Here is a 20,179-nt window from a genome sequence, read left to right as displayed (position 1 = left end):
CACGGAGACTCTGGAGTAGGTAAGGATGGAAGCGGGAAGATCTGTTAGACTGTTAAGATGTCCAGGCACAAGATGAGTGGCTAGGACAACACTAGCAGCAGTGACCAGATATGGAACATATTCTGAAGGTGGAATTTGCAGAGTCTGTGGTATAACAGAAAGGAAGGATAATGCCATATTTTTACTGGATCAGGTGGATGAACTGTGATGCCATTTACTAAGGTGAGGAAAAAGGCAGAAAATCACAAGTTCAAATTGGGATATGATGAGTTGAGATATCTAGTAAACCTCCAAACAGAGATTGAGCATGATGTTGGATATTAGAGCCTGGAGTTCTTGGGGTGATGTCAGGGCTGGACATATAACTTGGGAGTCCTTGGCATATAGGTGTTATTGATAGTCACAGGACAAGATGGGGTCCCAGAGAATGAATGTAGCCAGAAAACATATTATGGCCATGTTGGGAGGCAGATAAGAAGCCACCAAAGGAAGTGGAGAAGGAACAGCCAGTGGGGCAGGAGGAGGCACAAAGCCAGGGGAAAGAGGGAAGGCACCTGGACCAGTGCTGCTCCCTGGCAGGATAAGAGGAAGGCTGAGAAATCACCATTGACATGATGACGTGGAGGTCACTGGAGACCCTGAGAAGAGGAATCAGTTTAGAGGACTGGCGGAAACAATGGCCTGACTGAAGTGAGTTCAAGAAAGAGCAGGAGGTGGCTCAGCCAGTTAAGCGTCTGACTCTTGGCTTCAGCTCAGGTCACGGTCTTGCAATTTGTAAGTTTGAGCCCCACATCAGGTTCTGCGCTGACAGATTGGAGTCAGCTTAGGATTCTCTGTTTCCCTCTATCTGCCCCTCCCCCACTTGCTCTCTATCTCTCTCTTTCTCAAAGTAAATAAATAAACATTTAAAAAAGAGCAGAAGGAAAGCAAGAACAGGAGGAAAGCAAGTACAGACAAGGCTATAGATAACTCCTGTGAGAAATTCTATTCCCAAGGGGAATAGAACAAAAGAGCAATAGTTGGAGGGGAGATGGGGTCAAAAGAGGATTTCTTTAAAGATAACTCTTACAGTAGTTTGTTCAGTGACGGGAATGATGCAGAAGAGGGAAATGTGATGATGGCAGAGGGGGAGAACAGCAGCAGCCATGCCCTAGAATGAGCTAAGGGGTGGACACCTATTCACTTACCCACACACTCTGGCTCTCAATTTCCCCTGCCACCTGCGCTGGCTGCCTGGGATGACCCATGGGGACAAAGTGGGGACTCTGCCACCCCCGCTAGAGTCACCCTGTTACACCCCCACCACAGGCTCTGACCGCTCTGGAGTGGGGTACCAGGCAACAGCCCATTTCATCAGTGTGGGGTTGTCCCAGGGCAGAGGGCTGTTGACTGCCTGGGGTCAGGGAATGGAAAGGCCCACAGGTCAGGCTGAGAGCCAAGCCAGGGGTTCCCTTCAACTCTGTCCGCTCCTGCCATTATCTTCAGCCTTCTGTAGAGGGTTCTACAAACCTAGCTTCAAGATCCCCTGTCCCCATATCATCTGAACCCACCTCCATGTGCTCCACACCCGCAAGTCCTTCCGTTTTAGAAATTCTGGAGCCGCTGATGGCTTGCACCTTCCGCGGAACAACGCCTATCCTCACGATGGGCCTGCAAGGCGAGTATTATTGTCCCATTTTTCCGAGTAGGAAACTGAGATTCAGGATGTCTAGGTCTGTTTGGTACCGAAGGCCGCTTTCTTTCGGCTCGGCCAGAGGGAGGCGCATGGGGCTGCTCGAGCTGCCAGCTGGTCCCTGGACTAGGCGACCTGCAGACCAGACCCCGCCCAGGCCCCGCCCAGGCTCTGCCCAGACTCCGCCCCATCAAGGGATCGCGGGCAGCCACAGGCCTTCCAGCTCAAAGTAAAACGGGACTTCGCGATTGGGCGGGGCGGAAGGATTGGGTGGGGCTTCCCAGTTGTAGAGAGGCCGCTCGCAGGCGTGGCTTTGACGGGGCGTGACCTGTGGCTCCGCCCCCTTCCGCGAGCTCAAAGCGGACTGCGGCCGTGGGGGCGGGGTCAGAACACGGGTGGCCGATCCCAACGCGGTTCTGTGGGGCCAGCCACCGAGCAGCGCCTCGGCGGGGCCGAGCAGGTACTGGCGACCGCGCGGGCGTCTCGGGCTGGGCCAAGCTGAGGGCAGGAGCCTGCTGGGGACCACGGAGGGCGCTGGGGTCGGGGCCAGTGTTGCGCTTCCTCTTGCGGGCCTGAGCCCCTGCCTCCGCCCCCGCCCCCGCCTTCCTGCGGCGAAGCCGGCTGCGGCAGGGCGGATTGGCGCCTGCGCTGCTTCCTGCGCCCGAGACTCTGCCAATGCTTTGGGCCCGGGTGGGGGACAGGGGAAACTGAGTCATGTCGGGATGGTAGTAGGCCTGTGCGGGAGGCACCACGCCCATTGGACTCCAGGATGAGCCCCCTACCTGGCCACGCTTTGGGGTCCTAGCCTTCTCTGATTTCCATAGGGGCCACGGCCCCTCTGTGCCGCCCCCAGCGCCTGGGAGTCCTCATCAGCCTCGACCCGTCTGGGAATGGCCAGGACCCGCTCCAGCAGCCTCCTTCCCCACCCCTCCCCCTCGCGTCCCGAGCCCCCGTGTGCTCCCTCCGCTGGCTCCGCACAGTGTCAGCTTACACGCCTTATATAGTCCGAGCAGGCTTCTGCGAGGCCTGCCTGTCGGGACCTGGGGGCGGGGGAGAGGAGCGCCGGCCCCTGACTCACCCGTCGGTCCGAGGGTTAAGGCTGGCTTGGGGGGAAGTCCATGTCAAATTAGCTCTGCGGCCCACTCCTGAATGAAAAGAACCTCAAGACTGAGTGAAGGGACCCCCTCATCATCCAGTCCCTGGGGGGGGGGGGGCCGGGGATTGCCCCTGCCTCTGCAAAGTGAGGTCTGCCAGCCACACCTGACAAGATGTATGCCTGCTGGTGCCCTGGGTGTGTTCAGAGGCTGCTCGTGCCTTCCTGGCACCAGTCCAAGGTTGGTATCCAGAGCTGGGCCTGCCTGTACACCCACCATGCTGTCCACTCACCTTTTCTTTCCTCCCAGGAGCAGGCACCATGGATTCCTTCAAGGTGGTGCTGGAGGGGCCTGCACCTTGGGGCTTTCGGCTGCAGGGGGGCAAGGACTTCAATGTGCCCCTCTCCATCTCCCGGGTGAGCCAAGGTTGTGGGAGGTGCTATTCCCAGGGGTCTTTGGGTGTCAAGTCTGTGGTGGGTGATGGGAAGAATCTGAGCAGGAGTGAGCCAGGTCCAGTAGGGCAGGAGGTATCTAGGTTCAGAGATGTGGTGGGCACCCACCACAAAGGCTCTCAACCAGGTGGGTACTGGGAGAGGAGCACCCACAGTTCCCCAGCACTGTCTTGTACTTGATGCCATTCCACAAAGCTACTGGGGCCAAATCTGAGGCCCCTGGGGGATGCCCATTCTGCAGCAGGGGAGCCTGAGGTCTCCAGGAAGTATCTAACCTGCTTGAGGGAGCAGTGCTTGGAGCCAGGCTTCAGGAAGAGCACTCTTGACTGCAGGATCTCACTTCAACCTCATTGCCACCTGGGAAATAGCAATTGTCACCCTGTTTTTCCAAATGATGGAACTCAGGGCTCAGAGAGGTGGAGGGGCCCTTTCAGTGATTCCTTGGCAAGCAAGGATTTGAATTCAGGCACTGGGATGGTCTGCAGTTTGGTGGGGAGGAGGACACTCTCCAGCCTCTGTGAGGTTCTCTATCTTCATCCCCTGGTGCTATTTAGGATGCAGTGGCCTCTGACCCGAAGCAAGGGTGTGGAATGGGGCTCTAGGGTTCTAACTTCAGCTCCTGAGGGCCTTCCCTGTGAGGGGCGGAGCTGAGGGGCTGACTCCTCCCTGTGGCAGGGGTATTGCCTTATAAGCCCAAGAATGCAGCCCCACGCTGGGATGGCCAGCCGGTGGCTGGAGTCTGCAGAGGTGAAAAAGGCTGGCTGAGGCCTGAACCCCTAAATGCCATCGGTGGACCCCTCAGTGGGTGACCATGAGGCCATGGCTCCAACTGTAGGGTCAGTTGTGGGACACAAAGAGGGTGCCCAGAGAGAATGAGGCCAGCCTTTGGGCTGGTGTCTGTGGCCTGAGGGTCAGGAGGGGGTAGGGACTTCCTGCCCCCACATCGCCTGTCCAGAGAGGCCCACCCATGAGCCCAGTGGGCAGGCAACTGTTGGCAGGAAGCCCAAGGCAAGCATAGCCTGGTGGGGGCCAGAAGGTTGTCTAGGCACTGCACAGCCTGAGAAGGGCCCCAAGATCAAGTTTGTCTATGGGAGTTGGCTTGGTGGCCAGGGCAGGCAGGCGGTCACTGTTCTTTCCAGGGACCTTTCCATGGGGTTCCCCTGGAAACTGCCCTGCCCCTGGGTAGCTTACGGCAGTGGTCCCCCCAACTACACAAACCCACCTCTATGCAATCTTCAACTCTTGCCAGCCCTGAGAACGTATTCGACATCTCCCTTTCCGGGAAAGTGCTGACCACTGTGGCTGGGGAGCCATAGGCTGGATTCTGAGACTCAGTTTCTTCATTGGTGGAGATGGGAAACATAGTAGCCTGAGGGATGGACTTTAAGATGTGGCCTGTTGGGGGCACTCTGGGCCTGAGGTTCCTTGTCACCAGCCCCAGCTGTGGGTGGGGCCACAAGCTGAGCCCAGCCCTGGAGTTGGACCTGGGCCCTGATGGGTGGTGGGGTAGGGTGGTCTTTTCTGAGGTAGGCCAGCCCCTCCCTCCCCCCTGACCCCAGGGAGGAGGGAGGGGCTAGGGCTGGCTGTGGGCCCAGGCCTGGGAGATGAGGTAATGTCTGAGACTTGGGGGTTGGGCCGCTCATTGGAGCCCTCAGGCTGACTCACCCCCACCCCTTGCAGTGTCCAGCCCTCTGGCTTTTCCCCTCCTTGAATCCTCTGGCCTCCCTGCTTCTCTAGCCACCCCACCCCACCCCACTCCCAGGGTTTTCTCCTGCTTCTCTCTCCACCTCTCTGATCACTGCTCTATCCCTCTTGTGCTTCCTATCCTCCTCAATCAGGAAAGGAAATTCCCACCCCTCAATTCCCCACCCCTCCCTGAGCGCCAGCTGCTCCTGCCCACCCCCAAGACCTCTATCTACCTCAGGCTCAGCCCACACCTCCCAGGAGTCAGCATGTGTGGGTAGGGAGTGGCTGGACCAGGTTTCCCTTCTATTGACTCACCATGACCTTGAGTAAGTCACTTCCTTTCAAGGGTGTCCCTTTTCTATGCTCATTATAAGGGGTTGTTGGATTGAACTGAAAGCAAGAGAGATCTAGGCCCCAGACCCAGCCAGAGAGTAGCAAGTTGTTCTAGGTGGGCTGACCTCTGAGTTGGGTCCCAACACCCAGCAGAGGTAGCCTACTAGTGGAGCCTTAAGGTCAGCGTCAGACCTGGCCCTGCCTCTTGACTAACTGAGCAGCTTGAGGCAAGTTACATAACCTGTCTTTTTTCTCATGTGTAAAATGCATATAATCTGAGACTCCACTCCACAGGTTGTTGGAAGATTCACTGTTAGTATGTGACAGTACTAGGTGCTCAATAAATGTAAGCTGCTTTTGTTACCATGTAGCAGATGAAGAAGGAGGCACCCTTGTAACCTCCCAAGCATGCAATAGAGCCAGCTCTCTCTTCTTGCCCTAGTCAGTCTTGCTGTCAGTCTCTGCATCTGGTCTCTCTGCCTTCTGGAGATCTCTCTGGAACCTCCTACCTCCCCTCTCCCTGCCTCAACTCAGTCTGTGCTTCAGCCCACTAGGGAGCCTCCTGGGGCCAGTACCTCGCAGTTCTACCCCACCCCACCCCACCCCCACCCCACCCCCTGCCCCGACCTATGAAGTGTGAATTTGCCTTCCAGCACTTCCCCCATAAAAGTCTACTTAATGCCAGGCTTCTTGCCAGAAACCTGGGCAGCCCTGTGGGCTTAAACCCATGAACAGCTGTCCCACCCCTTTCTGGGTTGCTGCCTCCGGGCTAGAGGGCCAGTAGGGTCCAGTGGGATTTGTCAGGGTTACCTCTATCAGGGGTCTGGGAAATACCCCACTGGAGCTTTCAAACTGCTGATGGCCCCTCCTAACCTCAAGGCCAAATTCTGGTTCCTTCCCCGCCCCAGCACTCAAGGCCATCATTAAGTAGACTCTCTCACCCCCTGGGCAACACATCCCGTTGTCCTTTCATCAAGGCCCACCACTTCCCAGAAGTCCTTCCTGGCAGGCTCAGTTCATGCTAGTGGTGACCATTACTGCCAGCCACTATTACCTTATTTGCCACAGAAACCAGAGATTCCCAAGGCAGAGCCCAAAGGATTAGGGAAGAGGGTGATGTGGCAATTGAAGGCTTGGGGGTGACACTCTTTTACAGCCCTAGCTGACACCTTGGGCCCCTTTCAAGCACTTCACGGGGTACCTGGAGATGATGGGGGCCTGTTCCTGGCTCTCAAAGGGTCCTGGCAGATCCCTGCAGAAGGCTGCAGGACAGGGTGCTGGGATTGTAAGAGGTCAGTGAGAGCACCTCTCAGTGTCACAGAGGAGCTCACCATATGCACAAGCCAGAGGGTGGGCGAAATAGCCCAGGCAGGAGGCCAGCAGGGGGTTCAAGGGCTGTGGTTGAAGTTGAGAAGCTTGGGGTTTAACCTGAAGGTGGCTGCTTGTTGACATCATAGCAGTTTCTGGGCTGCGGGGAGGAGGGTCATGGAGGTGAACAAACAACTAAATAGTGATTGGGGTGATTGTGAGGTTCAGGTGAACTCCACCCCTCCCAGATTGTTTTAGTATTCAGCAGCTGCCCAGAAATATGTTGAATGAAAAGGCCTCCAGGTTCTAGAAGTGGGGCAGCTTAAGCAGAGTTGACTAATGTTGGCTTCAGTTTGGTCTGCAGAGGCTTGGGCCTCCATGACCTTCCATCTGTCTGCAGCTGACTCCTGGAGGCAAAGCTTCACAGGCAGGCGTGGCTGTGGGTGACTGGGTGCTGAGCATTGATGGTGAGAATGCGGGGGGCCTCACACACATTGAAGCCCAGAACAAGATTCGTGCCTGTGGGGAGCGCCTCAGCCTGGGTCTCAGCAGGTACAAGGGCCCTGGCCTGTCTGGTGGATGGGGGCACCCTCAGGCCTGGCCTCCTATCACCCCTTCCCCTTCTCCTCCAGGGCCCAGCCGGCTCAGAGCAAACCGCAGAAGGTAGGCAACGGACGTGGGACATGTGAGCGAGACATCTGGGTGGTTGGAGGGGTAGGATTGGACTATTGGGCTGACCTGCCCTCCCCGGCAACTAGGAGCCTTGATACTTCCATCCCTGGCCTGGAGTAGAGGATGGGGCCAGAGCTGGGAGACTCTGGGAGACTGGGAGTTGGTCCGGGGGCTGCCGCACGGTCTGGGCACCATGCATGACTGCCTATCTGTCCGCTGCCTTCCGCTGGCCTGTGCTACAAGCCGTACTCGTCTGCCCTTTGGCCCGCGTGGGCTGAGATCATTCCTCCCAAATGGGCCCCTTGAAACCTGAGCACCCCCCCCCACCTCCCCTAGGCCTCTGTCCAGATGTGTGGGGGTGGGGCTGGAGCACCGCTGTCCTCTCCACGACACGCCAGGGGGGCATTCACCTCTGGCTGAGCGTTCCCCCTGCCCAGCGCCCTCCCTGCCCGCCCTGCCCGGCTCTGTCTCCGCCCAGGCCCTGGCCCCTGCCGCGGAACCCCCGCGGTACACCTTTGCACCCAGCGCCTCCCTCAACAAGACGGCCCGGCCCTTTGGGGCGCCCCCGCCCGCTGACAGCGCCCTGCAGCAGAATGGGTACGTCGGTCCTGCCCACCAACCTCTCACGCCCACGCCATCTGTCCAAGGCCCCAAGCCCGCTGCCCGCGCTGCTGCTCAGTCTGCGTTGCGCCTCAGCCCGGCTGGAACCATGAGGCAGATCCGTGCGGCAGTGACCCCTGGCGGCCGGGGCGGGGGCTGTAGATACAGGGCCCCTCTGAGGGTGTGGCTCCTGCCCAGGGTCTGCCCTCCTGGAGGCTCTGAACTAAGCAGGGCCCCCCCCCCCACTGGTGGCCTGGGATTGGGGTGTCGTGTCGGGCCAACTGAGCCCCAGACACTAAGTACAGCCTTGCCCCTGGCTACTCTGACCCCTTGCCATTTTTCTTCTTCCTTGTGTCTGTCCCTTTGTCCCTTTATCTGTCCATCTGTCTATTTCCTTCACAGGTGCAGACCCCTGACAAGTCAGTGAGCCCCCTCTGCCTGTTCCTTTCTTCCTTCCTTTTGGCATTCTGGGCGGTGGCCCCTCCCTACCCTAGCTGCCCTCCTTCCCTCTCACATAGCTACCCTCCCCACCCCTCACCTAGCAGGGCCCTGGCCTTGCCCTCCTCCACTCTCCTAAGCACCATAGCCCACATGCACCAATGCTGGGAGGGGCTGCCCCCACTACCCACCCCCAGCATGAAGTTCTGAGCCACGCCCTCCCCACAGACAGCCGCTCCGGCCGCTGGTTCCAGATGCCAGCAAGCAGCGGCTGATGGAGGACACAGAGGACTGGCGGCCTCGGCCCGGGACAGGCCAGTCCCGTTCCTTCCGCATCCTTGCCCACCTCACGGGCACCGAGTTCAGTAAGTGCCAGCCCAGGGCAGGGCGGACTCTCCTGCTGGCCCCTAGCCTGGGCCTGGGCCTGGGCTCAAATGGAGCCTGCTCCGGCGCCCTGTGACCTTCTGCCAGGGCTCAGGGCTGGGGTGGCCTTCTGTCTTCCCTTGGTCAATGCCTGCCTCTGCCCTCTCAGTGCAAGACCCGGATGAGGAACACCTGAAGAAATCAAGGTAAAAGGATGGGCAGTAGCCCCTCTTTCTTACCTCTTGTCTCTTCCATTCCAGCCACTGCCCTATGTCTGCTTCTGAGGGTCCACAACCACGGCTCTCCATTTTCCTTCCTTCTTTCCTTCCTTCCTTCCTTCCTGCCTTCCTGCCTTCCTGCCTTCCTGCCTCCCTGCCTCCCTCCCTCCCTCCTTCCTTCCTCCTTTCCATCCTCCCTCCCTTCCTCCCTTTCACCTCCTTCCTTCTACTTCCTCCTTCTTCTCTCTCTGCCCCCCCCCCAGGGAAAAGTATGTCCTGGAGCTGCAGAGCCCACGCTACACCCGCCTCCGGGACTGGCACCACCAGCGCTCTGCCCACGTGCTCAACGTGCAGTCGTAGCTTGGCCCTCACCGGCCGGCTGCCCTCTCTGCCTCTCTCTTCTGTTCCTCCCACCGAGGGCACCCCCCTTGGTTGCTGCAGCTTCTGCCTACCCACTCCTTTCCTGCCCCTGGACTGAGCCTCCTGCTGGCCTGGCAGAGAGCCTGGCTCTGTCTGACACTGCCTTCCCTCTTTGCCCTATGGTACTGCTATCTGCCAGGTCTGTGCTGGCTTAGGCATGGAAATAAACATTCTCAGCCCTGCTTTCTCCGCCTTTGTCTTCTATCTTTGTGGGCTTGTTTTGGGTGTGGGGGTGTTAGGTGTTCAAATCCAGTGTGGGCCATGCCAGTCTGGGTCTCAGTGAGGGGTAGTACCTGCCATCAGAGCTAGATCTCTGGAATGAGGAAGCCCCAAGAGCTGCCTCAGAAGGGAGAGCCCTTCTCCACCTCCCAGTCCCACACAACAGACCTGATGGCTAGAACCTGACTAGGAGAAGCTGCCCTACACATACCTCTCCCAGTGGGACCTGGAGTCCAGCCCAGCAACTCTCATGTACCCAGTCATCTCCCATGGGGCCAGGAAGACCAAGGTTGGGGGGTGGGGCCATGCCAGGAGCTCCAGCCATACAGGGCCTTGAATGGCAGATCTTGCAGCCAGGTGCCCAGGACAGAAGCCCCAGCCCCAGCCTCAGCTACACCCCAGGAACCCTGGCCTGGTGAGAGAGAGTGGGCTTGGGCCTTGGGAAGGGTGGGTAGCCTCCAGGGGCATGCAGGGTGAGGGGGGGGGGGGGCTCCAAGTTGCCCCTGGCTCGACCCTCTGACACTTGGGGTCCCTGGGCAACCCCCTGGAGCCACTTTCCTTGGCCCTGGCAGGCCCTACCACCCCCAGCCCCACTAGCCGCCCACCCTGGGCTGTGGACCCTGCATTTGCTGAGCGCTACGCCCCGGACAAGACCAGCACGGTGTTGACCCGGCACAGCCAGCCAGCCACACCCACACCTCTGCAGAACCGCACCTCCATCGTGCAGGCAGCCACTGGAGGAGGCACAGGAGCAGGTGGTGGCAGCAATGGCAAGACTCCCGTGTGCCACCAGTGCCACAAGGTCATCCGGTGGGTGGCCCGGTTCCTTTCCTATCCTGGCCTTTCCTGTCCTAAAGCCTGGCCCTGGCATCTTTCCGACCTCTGCTCCCCCGTCTGCCTCCCCACTCATCTCAGCTGTCACTGTGGGAGGATAAGGATTCAGTTCCCCGTTGCAGTGGGGGCAGGGACCTGGCCTAGGTCCTCAGATTCTGCATCCTGCATTACTTCCCCCACCCCACCCTGCATCAGCCTCTATCAGTGTTTGCCCTGCTGAAATGAAGGAAGTACCAACAATACATTCAAGCAGCACCCCTAGAAAGGCTGCTGTCTGGGCAGGGAAGGGCCTGCCCCTCCCAGCTCCTCTGCTTCTCCTTCCTGCTCACTTGGTCTCTGCCAAATCTCTGCTCTCAGAGTAGACAGGCCTGAGGCCTCTCTCTCCTTGCACTGTTCTCTGGGGCCCAGCAAGGTCACACAGCCCCCCAGAGTCAGTATGCTGGCTTCTAGAATCTTGGTAGTTCTCAGCCCTGGTCTTGCACTGCTCTCGACTCCTGTCAGCTCTCAGGCTCTGCAGAGAATCCCCTTCTTCAGACACCCTCATTTATTTGGGACCTGCAGGCCCTTCTCCAGGCCAGATGGACTAGGCAAGTGGGACAGGGTGGGCACCAGGGTCGGCTCAGGTACCTACTGGTTTTCGGAGCTGATGGGCACTCTGGGCCTCCCGTCCCCAGGGCACCAACTCCTCTGGTTTGTCTCACTAGGCCCAAGTCAGCTGCCCCCACCCAACGTAATCCTCCTTATTCCAATGCTGCCTCTGTCCCCATCTCTTGTCATCAAAGCAGCACAGTTTCATCACTGTGTCATCACTTGGGTCACCACCCAAGCCTGTTTCTCCTTTATTTGGAAAATTGGGAGAAAGGGTTTCCCTTCCAGGCTTCAGAACAGGTGTTCACTAAACCCACTTGGGCTCTGGCCAGGACCTCCCACCTCTTCTGCATACACTCCCACTTACTGCCCTCGCCTCCCTCTTAGGGGCCGCTACCTGGTGGCACTGGGCCATGCATACCACCCTGAGGAATTTGTGTGCAGCCAGTGTGGGAAGGTCCTGGAAGAGGGCGGCTTCTTTGAGGAGAAGGGTGCCATCTTCTGCCCCCCCTGCTATGATGTGCGCTATGCACCCAGCTGTGCCAAGTGCAAGAAGAAGATCACAGGCGTGAGTAGGGCTGGCAGGTGGGTGGGAGGGTGAATCTGACCCTGTCAGCATTGAGGAATACTATTGAGCAACTCTTAGGCCTAGAGGCTCTCCTGTCATGAGCCCTTTGGATCCTTAGCAGCTTCATAAATAGGCTGCTACATTGGCCTCATTTTGTGTTAACCAGGATCCTCTTAACAAATGACCAAAATCCTGCTCAGAGGGGCTCAAGCAAGAAAGAGTGTACAGGTTTCCCCGGTTCTCTGAAAGTAGAGTGTTCCTATGAAAACTTTCCCAAGCCAAAATGGCATAAAGTGAAGAAGCAAGTACTGTTCATTTATATGGAAAAAAAACTTGAGCATTCCCAGACCCAGAAAATAACCTCTTGTAGGCTTTTCTGGTACCTTAGGACACATCTTGCTAACAGATGCACGAAGTAAATTGAGATAAAGCACAGATGCTCATAGACACAGTTCAGAACTGTGGCTGCTTGATGCTGAGATGCTGAGTGTGGTTTCCAGGGAAGGAGCTGGGTGGGGCCGCTTGCTGCTCAGGGTACAGGGTGTGTGCTGCCTCAGTAATGGCTCACTACAAAACAAAACGCTGAACGCTATTTTCACTTTTCGCCTTTCTTCCTAAAAGCAAAATTCCTTATCGGATTCCTTTCAGTTGGCAGGTCTCTCATAAAAGTGAGGTGGTGTAACATTGACATTCGAAAAGCGAGGGATATGTGTATCAGCTCAAATAATCAGAACGCCCAAGGGGCACCAACTTCAGGCCCTGCTGACTGCAGGTCTTGGGGTCATCAGGACTTTTTCCACTACTTGCGTCTGTTTTTGTCTGCGTTGGCCTTGCTGCCCGCATACTTTTCCCAAGAAGGTGGCAAAGATGGTGCCACAGTGGTGCCAGGGTTACATCTCCCCAACTTAGCACTGCAAAGAGAAGCTTGCACCTCCGTGCAAGCTGATGCGTCAAGGGGCCTGGTGCTGATGCTCACTGGAATAGCTTGTGTCACATGCCCATCTCTCGACCAATCCCTAGGACTCGGATTAGCCAAGCCCAGGTGACACCCACTGAAGCAGGGGTCAGGCAGCCCTACCTGAACCATAGACTGAGTGAGGGAGGATTGGTTCCCTGAAATAAAACAAGATGACATTACCCAAAGAAAGAAGGTAGGTGCTGATGAGGCCAAAATAAGAGATGCTGGCTGTGTCCGTGGGATTGCATTCAGCTGCAATAACTAAACCCTACTGCAGAGATTTAAACAGAAGCGGTTATTTACTTCAGCCATGAGAATTCCAGAGTTGGGGCGGCTGGGTGGCTCAGTGGCTCAGTTGGTTAAGCGTCCGACTTCGTCTCAGGTCATGATCTCACGGTTCGTGAGTTCAAGCCCCATATCAGACTCTGCCATCAGCGTGGAGCCTGCTTGGGATTCTCGCTCTTTCCCTCTCTCTGTCTCTCCTCTGCTTTCAGTCTGTCTCTCAAAAATAAAAAAAATAAACATTTAAAAAGAATTCCAGAGGGGCACCTGGGTAGCTCGGTCAGTTGAGCATCTGACTCTGGCTCAGGTCATGATCTTATGGGTCGTGGGTTAGAGCCCTGTATCAGGCTCCATGCTGACAGCTCAGAGCCTGGAGCCTGCTTTGGATTCTGTGTCCCCCCTCTCTCTCTGCCCCTCCCCCACTCATGCTCTGTCTCTCAAAAGTGAATAAAGATGAAAGAATTTTAAAAGTAAAAAAATAAAAATAAATAAAAAGAATTCCAGAGCTGAAACAGCAGCTTAAGGATGCCTATTAGTCTTTTCCTGCCTTTGGCTCGGAAATCCTTAGCATGTGGACCCTTGTCCCCAAGCCTATCATATCATGGTTACCAGATGACTACTCAAGCCCCAGGCCTGATATTCTTGTATATTCAGGCAGGAAGGAGAGGGAAGGGCCAAATGGCATTATTTTAACAAGGTTTTGCTTTTTGACTCTGGAAGAAAAACCAGAAACTTGCATCTTCATCTCTGTATTTGGAATTGTTATCCTATGAGCACCTGGGCTGTGGGGGATTTTGGCAAACTCAGTATTTTAGCCTTTGTCTCCCATAAGAAAGGAAGGGGAAAAGGAAGAGGGTCATGACAGGCTTTGGGGAGGCCAATCCATAGTGTCTGCCATGTCAGTGCATGAGAGGACAGAAACTGACAGGTAACTCAATGTGTCTGAAGGGCATAGAACTATGGAGTGACAAAGCCAGAAATGCAGACACACAAATTTGTGATTCAAAATCCTGTTCTTTCCAGGGCTCTGGGGTGGCTCAATCGGTTGAGCATCCAACTTCAGCTCAGGTCGTGATATTACAGTTCGTGAGTTCCAGCCCCACATTGGACTCACTGCTGTCAGCACAGAGCCCCGCCTCAGATCCTCTGTCTCCCTCTCTCTCTGCCCTTCCCTTGCTCATGCTGTCTCTCTCTCAAGAATAAATAAAAACATTTTAAAAAATAATAATAATCTTGATTTAAAAAATCCTGGGGTGCCTGGGTGGCTCAGTGAGTTAAGTGTCCAACTCTTGGTTTTGGCTCAGGCATGATCTCACGATTCATGGGTTTGAGCCCTGCGTCGGGCTCTGCACTGACAGTGTAGGGACTGCTTGGGATTCTCTCTGTCTCTCTCTCTTTCAAAGTTAATAAACACTAAAAAAATCCTGTTCTTCCCACTGAAACTAAGCACACAGTAGAGCCTGGCCATATTTTCTGCAGGGCAACCTAGCTGCCAACAGGAGCCAGGCTTGGGACTTTGGTCAGTGTGTGTCATGAGCAAAGAGTGATGGGCCATCTGCCTTCCCCCATTCATTCTCTTAAGTGTGGGCAGTGTGCCAGATAGTGTGACCCATGCTTGAGGACACGTTGTGAAGTAACAGGTCCTGCATGCAGGAGCTCACACTAGGATGGGAAGACTCAGAGGATGTCAGGAGCCAAGGGTACAGTCAGAGGCAAAGGGGGCAGAACAGGCAGGGTGAAAGCTAAAGGGGTTCCTGTTGCATATGTATGGAAATTGACACCCAGAGAGGAGGAGAAACTGCCCAAGGTTACAGAGCATGAGAGCTATGCTGGAGTGGCCCCAGACACTGTTGACTCCCCGCTTGGGCTCTTCCTGACATTCATGCCTCTCCTTATTTCTGGATACAGAGGCGGAGGTACCAGATGTGGCCAGAGAGCTCTGTGGTGATGTTCATATTAGTAAAGATTACTTTGAGCATAAGCAGTAGAAAACTCAAAATAGTGGCAGCTTATTTCCCACTTAAGAAAGTCCAGAGGTGGGCAGTCCATGACTAGTAGACAGATCTAGGCTTCTGTATCTTGATCCTTGGCCATTCTCAGCACAGGCTTACTAAACAGTCCAAGAAGACCCTTGAGCCTCAGCTAAAATCTCCACGTTTCAGCCAGCAGGAAGCTGGGAAGGGAAGTAGGAATTGAAGTCTTGTGGCAGCCATCTTTAGAAGATGCTGCCACCCAACCCTTGTGCTTCCATCCCATTGGCCAAATCCCAGTCACTTGACCCTGCTGAGCTGTAAGAGAGGCTGGGAAATATAGTATCTTTGGGGCAGTCATGTGCCCAGCAAAAAATGGAGGGTCCATCAGTAGACAGGAAGGGGGAATTGGATATGATCACAGTCTTTGTCACTGTAATGCCAATTTGTGTTGTGGTACACTTAAAGTGTGTAGGCATCCGGCTACACAATTGTACTATAGGAAGTCAGTTTGGTATTCCCGTCTTTTAGATGAGGGAATTTTGCCCAAGATCATAGTCATTTCCCAGCCAGCCTAGGCCACACCCCATTAGACTGTTTTAACAGAATGGGCTGGATCCCAGAACATTTCCTGAGCTGGGCATCTACAAATCAAGGCCCTCCTGTTCAATGACTGCTCTGTCTGTGTTACACTGCACTCTTGTCCTACCTCACTCCCCCTTCCCGGGTGGGCAGGGTTATCACCCAGGCCACAGATGGGAAGCCAAGGCTAATAGGGCCTGGCTGGCTCCCAGGTTCTGGAGTAAGCCTTGGGTGGCAAACCCTCTCGTGCCCCAACTCAGGCTAATGTTCCACAGAAACTCAGGGGCCCTTAGCTTCCCCTCTTACAAGGACTCAGGGCCTGACAAACTCTAGGAAGCCCCCACCTCACCCTGGGGGGAAGGTGAAGGAAGCTTACCTCCACAACCTGCTGGGTGCTCCATGCCCTGTCTGCACCCAGAGCTCAGAACTGTGCCTGCCCTGGGAGATCAGCGTGGAGCACAAGGAGAGAAATACAGGACAAATTGTCTCAGTGGAGGTGGAGGGAAGCAGCACAGCATGAGTGACACATTAGATGGGGCCTACCCTGGTTTGGGGACCGCATCTGGAATCCTATACTCTTTTCTTTCGTTCTTTCGTTCTTTCTCTTTCTTTCTTGAGAGAGAAAGAGCACGAACCAGAGAAAAGGCAGAGAGAAGGAGAGAGAGAATCTTAAACAGACTCCACACTCAGCACGGAGCCTGATGCAGGGCTTGATCCCATGACCCTGGGATCATGACCTGAGCCAAAACCAGGAGTCAGACGCTCAACCAACTGAGTCACATAGGTGCCCTTGGAAACCTATACTCTTTAGGCTCACCTCTCATCACTAGCCCCTCTCCAGTGCTCCAGTCATGTGGGCCCTTTCATTTTGCCAGTATGCTGTTTCCCTTACCACAGGGCCTTTGCACATTCTGTCCTCTCCACCAGGAATACTAGTTTAGCACCCTTTTTATCTTGTTCCTTCTCATCTTGGACTCATATCATTTCCTTAGGAACACCTCCCGTGAGACATAATCCTTCTACCAGGCTAGGGCTCCCACAGTTTGCTCATTACTTCCCAGTCCTTTTGCCCCATCTTTTCCCCAGGTGTGAACTCCATGGGCTGGGACCAGGGCTGTTTTGCTCTTGCTTTAGATTGGGCTCTGTGTACAGGAGGTGGTCAGTAAATGGTTGAAGGAATGGATGGAAGTGGCCTCGAAGCTGAACTTTAAAAATGAGTAGGAATTAGCTTGAAGAAGGGTCAGGAAAGAGCACTCCAAGCAGAAGGAATAGCTTGTATCACAAGGTAACACCTGGGAAGGGTGTGAGATGAGGCAGAAGAGGTGAGCGGGGGCTGTGTTAGGAGATTGGAGCTGGGGCTGATGAGGTCAGCTGTGCTGCAGCAAGCTTCCTCTGGGAAGGGGGAAACAGAGCTAGGGAAGGGAACAGGCTGCTGGGGCCTGGGTCAGGGCAGTGGGGATGGGAGAGGCAGACAGATTTAGGAACTAGGGCGTAAAATAAACACTGGTAACTGACTTACAGGTTCTTCTGAATACCAGCAGAAATCTGCCTCCCTGCTCACACATCCACTGGACCCAGCTCTGGGCTGCCCATGCTCTTGCCCGAGCCCCCTGTCCTGCCAGCTTGCAGCCAAGTTCCTTCCCGTGGACCCTTGGTCCGCTCCTTGAAAAGAGGCAACACCAGACAGTGGGAAGAGCCAGCTTTGAAGCTAGCCAGACTTGGGCACAAAACCCATTTCTACCTTCTCTTGACTATGTGACCTGGTGCAAGTCACTGTCTCTGGGCCTCACTAAAATGGTGGCAGTAACTTCCTGGCCAGGATGGTTGTGAGGTATATGTGAAATGTGACATAGATGCAGAGGGCACAGATAGGCCGTCTGAGAGCTAGGTGCCGCCCACATGTCTTGCTTGGTCTACATTGTCCTTTTAAATTAATGGGCAATAGGGGCTCCTGGGTAGCTTAATTGGTTGAGTGTCCAATTTTGGCTCAGGTCATGATCTTGCAGTTTGTGAGTTCAAGCCCTCCATTGGGCTCGCTGCTGTCAGCACAGAGCCTGTTTCGAATCCTCTGTCCACCCCCTCCCCCTGCTCCTCCCCTGCTCACACTCTCACACACACTCTCTCAAAAATAAATAAACAACAACAAAAATAATAATAAATTAGTGGGCACCATTTGAAAATCAGATTTCACTTTAACACCTAGATTTCAACCTGACCCTTCCAGGCATTTCTGCACAAACTGGTCTTCACCATCCCTACAGGCAGAAATAGGTGCTCCCCCAATGACACCTTGGCAGGCACAGGGTCTGGGACCCCCAACATAAATGTAGGAGCATTCTTCTTTTTTTTTTTTTTTAACGTTTATTTGTTTTTGAGACATAGACAGAGCACGAACGGGGGAGGGTCAGAGAGAGAGAGGGAGACACAGAATCGGAAACAGGCTCCAGGTTCTGAGCTGTCAGCACAGAGCCCGACGCGGGGCTTGAACTCACGAACCGTGAGATCACGACCTGAGCCGAAGTCAGACACTTAACTGACTGAGCCACCCAGGCGCCCCTGTAGGAGCATTCTTAAAACAACCTGCAAGGCTGGGATTAGGTTCCCAGATCACAAGGGAAGGAACCAACTGTCAAGAGGAGGTAACTTGGCCAAGTTACCCAGCTAAGAAGCAAGGTCTGGTTGGAGCCACAGATCCGACCCCCTCAAAGCCCCACACTGCCCTCTGCCTGCTCTAGATCTGAATACTGCTGACCCTGGTTGGCCCAAGGGTCCTCAGGATTGACAGCCGAGGCCAGTGAGAGCACAGACTCTCCCTGAGCCTCTGCTTCCTCCCACTCCAGTAGTGCAGGTTAACTCACAAATATTTGCTGATGAGCACCCACAGAGACAGGCACTGTTACAGTATATCCACTAATAGAACAGTCACAACTCCCTCCCTCCTGGACTTTACATCTGAGCAGGAAGAAGGGAGGAAAGGCAGATGATAAGCCGTAGACACAATAAGTAAATTACTTGGTGGTGTGTTAGTAAAAGTGTTCAGGGATAAAGAGAACAGAGTTAAAAGTATTGGGAACATGGCATTGGAAAGGCAGATTGGGGGCACATGGGTGGCTTAAGTCGGTTAAGCATCCAACTTCAGCTCAGGTCATGATTTCATAGTTCGTGAGTTCAAGCCCAGCATCAGGCTCTGTGCTGACAGCTTGAAGCCTGGAGTCTGCTTCGGATTCTGTGTCCCCCTCTCTCTCTGCCCCTCTCTTGCTTGTGCTCGGTCTCTCTCTTTTTCAAAAGTAAATAAACATTTAAAAAAATTTTTTTAATTAAAAAAAAAAAGGAAAGGCAGATTAGGAAGTATTAACTGGTGTTGTCAGAACGGGCCTCATGGAGAAAGGGATATTGAAGCAGAAACTTGAAGGCAGTGAGGGGTGAGACGTGGAGATACCTGGGGTAGAGCAGTCCAGGCAGAGGGGACAGCCAGCGTGAAGCCCCAAGACTGGCGGGCCCGGTGCATCAACCATAGGCAAGAGGCCATGTGGGGAGCTCAGAGGATACAGAGGCCAGAGGGAAAGGCAGGGAGGCATTCGAGCAGAGGGGAATGTGGTCTCACTCAGGTTGGTATCAGTCTGTAGGGGCAAAAGGAGGAGCTCAGAAGTCAGTGTGACTGTGCATCACCAAGGCCAGGGGTGCCTGAGGTTCACATCCCACGTCAGATAGGAAGTAAGAAGTGGGCAAGATCTGGATTCACCTTGAAGGCGGACCCAGCAGGAGTTCCTGGAAGATCCGATGTGGTGCATGAGAGAAAGCAGGGCATATGGCCTGAGCAGATGGAAGGATGGAGTTGCTGTCAACTGAGATAGGGACAGCTGTCGGGGAGGCAGGTTTGGGGTACAGAGGTTAGGAGCTGAGATTTGGACACGGCAAATCTCAGAAACATAGTGGACATCCGCGGGGAGACCTCAGGGCCGGAGGCAGAGTGAGAATGGTGTATGTGCAGATGTAACATTTACCACAGGAAGGAAGAGGGCCCAAGGCCAGCCTTCCTGTGTCCCCAGCTCTGGAGAGGAGGGGCCGAGCTGCCTGGTGACTGTAGCATCCTCCTAGGAGATCATGCATGCCCTAAAGATGACCTGGCATGTGCACTGCTTTACCTGCGCGGCCTGCAAGACGCCCATTCGGAACAGGGCCTTTTACATGGAGGAAGGTGCACCCTACTGCGAGCGAGGTAGGGGGGTGGCGAAGGGGGGGCACGGGTAAGGGATGGGGGTGGGTCAGGCCAGAACCCAGTGCCCCCTTCCTCTCTGCCTCCATCCTCAGACTATGAGAAGATGTTTGGCACGAAATGCCGGGGCTGTGACTTCAAGATCGATGCAGGGGACCGCTTCCTGGAGGCACTGGGCTTCAGCTGGCATGACACTTGCTTCGTGTGTGCAGTGAGTGCCCCCTCCCTGGACTTGGGTCTCACCCCTGTGCCATGTTCTTTACCAGCCTCCCTCCCACCCCCTGCCTCTGGAATTCCTGAGAGGTTGGGACGGGGACTCTCCTGCCACCCCCAACCGCATGTGACTTGACCTTGGCTGTCCTCAGATATGCCAGATCAACCTGGAAGGAAAGACTTTCTACTCCAAGAAGGACAAGCCCCTCTGCAAGAGCCACGCCTTTTCCCATGTGTGAGCCCCTTCCATCCACTGCTGCCTCATCCAGCCCAGCCAGAGGGATTGCCAGTTCTTGAGTCATCACCCCAGATTTCTGGATAGAGTTGGCAAAGGTCACCCCAACCCCAATTCCTGGCCTGAGCCTGGGGTTCCCTGGGCCCTGCCCTACCCCCTCCATTTCCCCCCACTCCCTCCACCACCACCACACATCGGTGCTGGCCACACCAGTCCCTGTTCACATTCAGTGCCACAATAAACCTATATCCAGCTATG

The 20,179-nt window shown here is 55.1% G+C and overlaps 1 protein-coding gene and 1 long non-coding RNA gene across 7 annotated transcripts in view; one reads left to right on the top strand and one right to left on the bottom strand.

Moving 5' to 3' along the window:
- The window catches only part of LOC121011846 (uncharacterized), a 25,386-nt gene extending 22,765 nt beyond the window's left edge, over positions 1-2,621 (bottom strand). For both annotated transcript variants that reach the window (XR_005781798.1, XR_005781805.1), the window contains exons 1-2: positions 2,455-2,621; positions 1,551-1,650 (exon numbers count right to left, since the gene is read on the bottom strand). This is a non-coding gene — a long non-coding RNA (uncharacterized LOC121011846). The remainder of the gene's footprint in view (positions 1-1,550; positions 1,651-2,454) is intronic.
- PDLIM7 (PDZ and LIM domain 7) lies at positions 2,028-20,179 on the top strand. 5 transcript variants are annotated; one of them, XM_040446561.1, is made up of 13 exons: positions 2,028-2,132; positions 3,076-3,182; positions 6,946-7,097; positions 7,178-7,208; positions 8,220-8,236; positions 8,484-8,620; positions 8,788-8,824; positions 9,829-9,890; positions 10,048-10,285; positions 11,285-11,465; positions 19,356-19,476; positions 19,569-19,684; positions 19,839-20,179. In XM_040446561.1, the coding sequence occupies exons 2-13, from the start codon at positions 3,087-3,089 to the stop codon at positions 19,923-19,925; spliced, it is 1,275 nt and encodes a 424-aa protein (XP_040302495.1). In that variant the 5' UTR covers positions 2,028-2,132; positions 3,076-3,086; the 3' UTR covers positions 19,926-20,179. The 5 variants fall into 5 exon arrangements, with proteins under 5 accessions (XP_040302495.1, XP_040302486.1, XP_040302479.1 ...); XM_040446552.1 differs by having other exon boundaries at positions 9,820-9,890; XM_040446545.1 differs by lacking the exon at positions 8,220-8,236 and adding an exon at positions 7,696-7,814.

This window comes from Herpailurus yagouaroundi, unplaced genomic scaffold (genome assembly GCF_014898765.1).
Source record: "Herpailurus yagouaroundi ecotype Mexico unplaced genomic scaffold, PumYag 29, whole genome shotgun sequence".
In the NCBI taxonomy this organism is placed as follows: Eukaryota; Metazoa; Chordata; class Mammalia; order Carnivora; family Felidae; genus Herpailurus; species Herpailurus yagouaroundi.
This window is presented reverse-complemented; position numbering and strand designations above follow the sequence as displayed.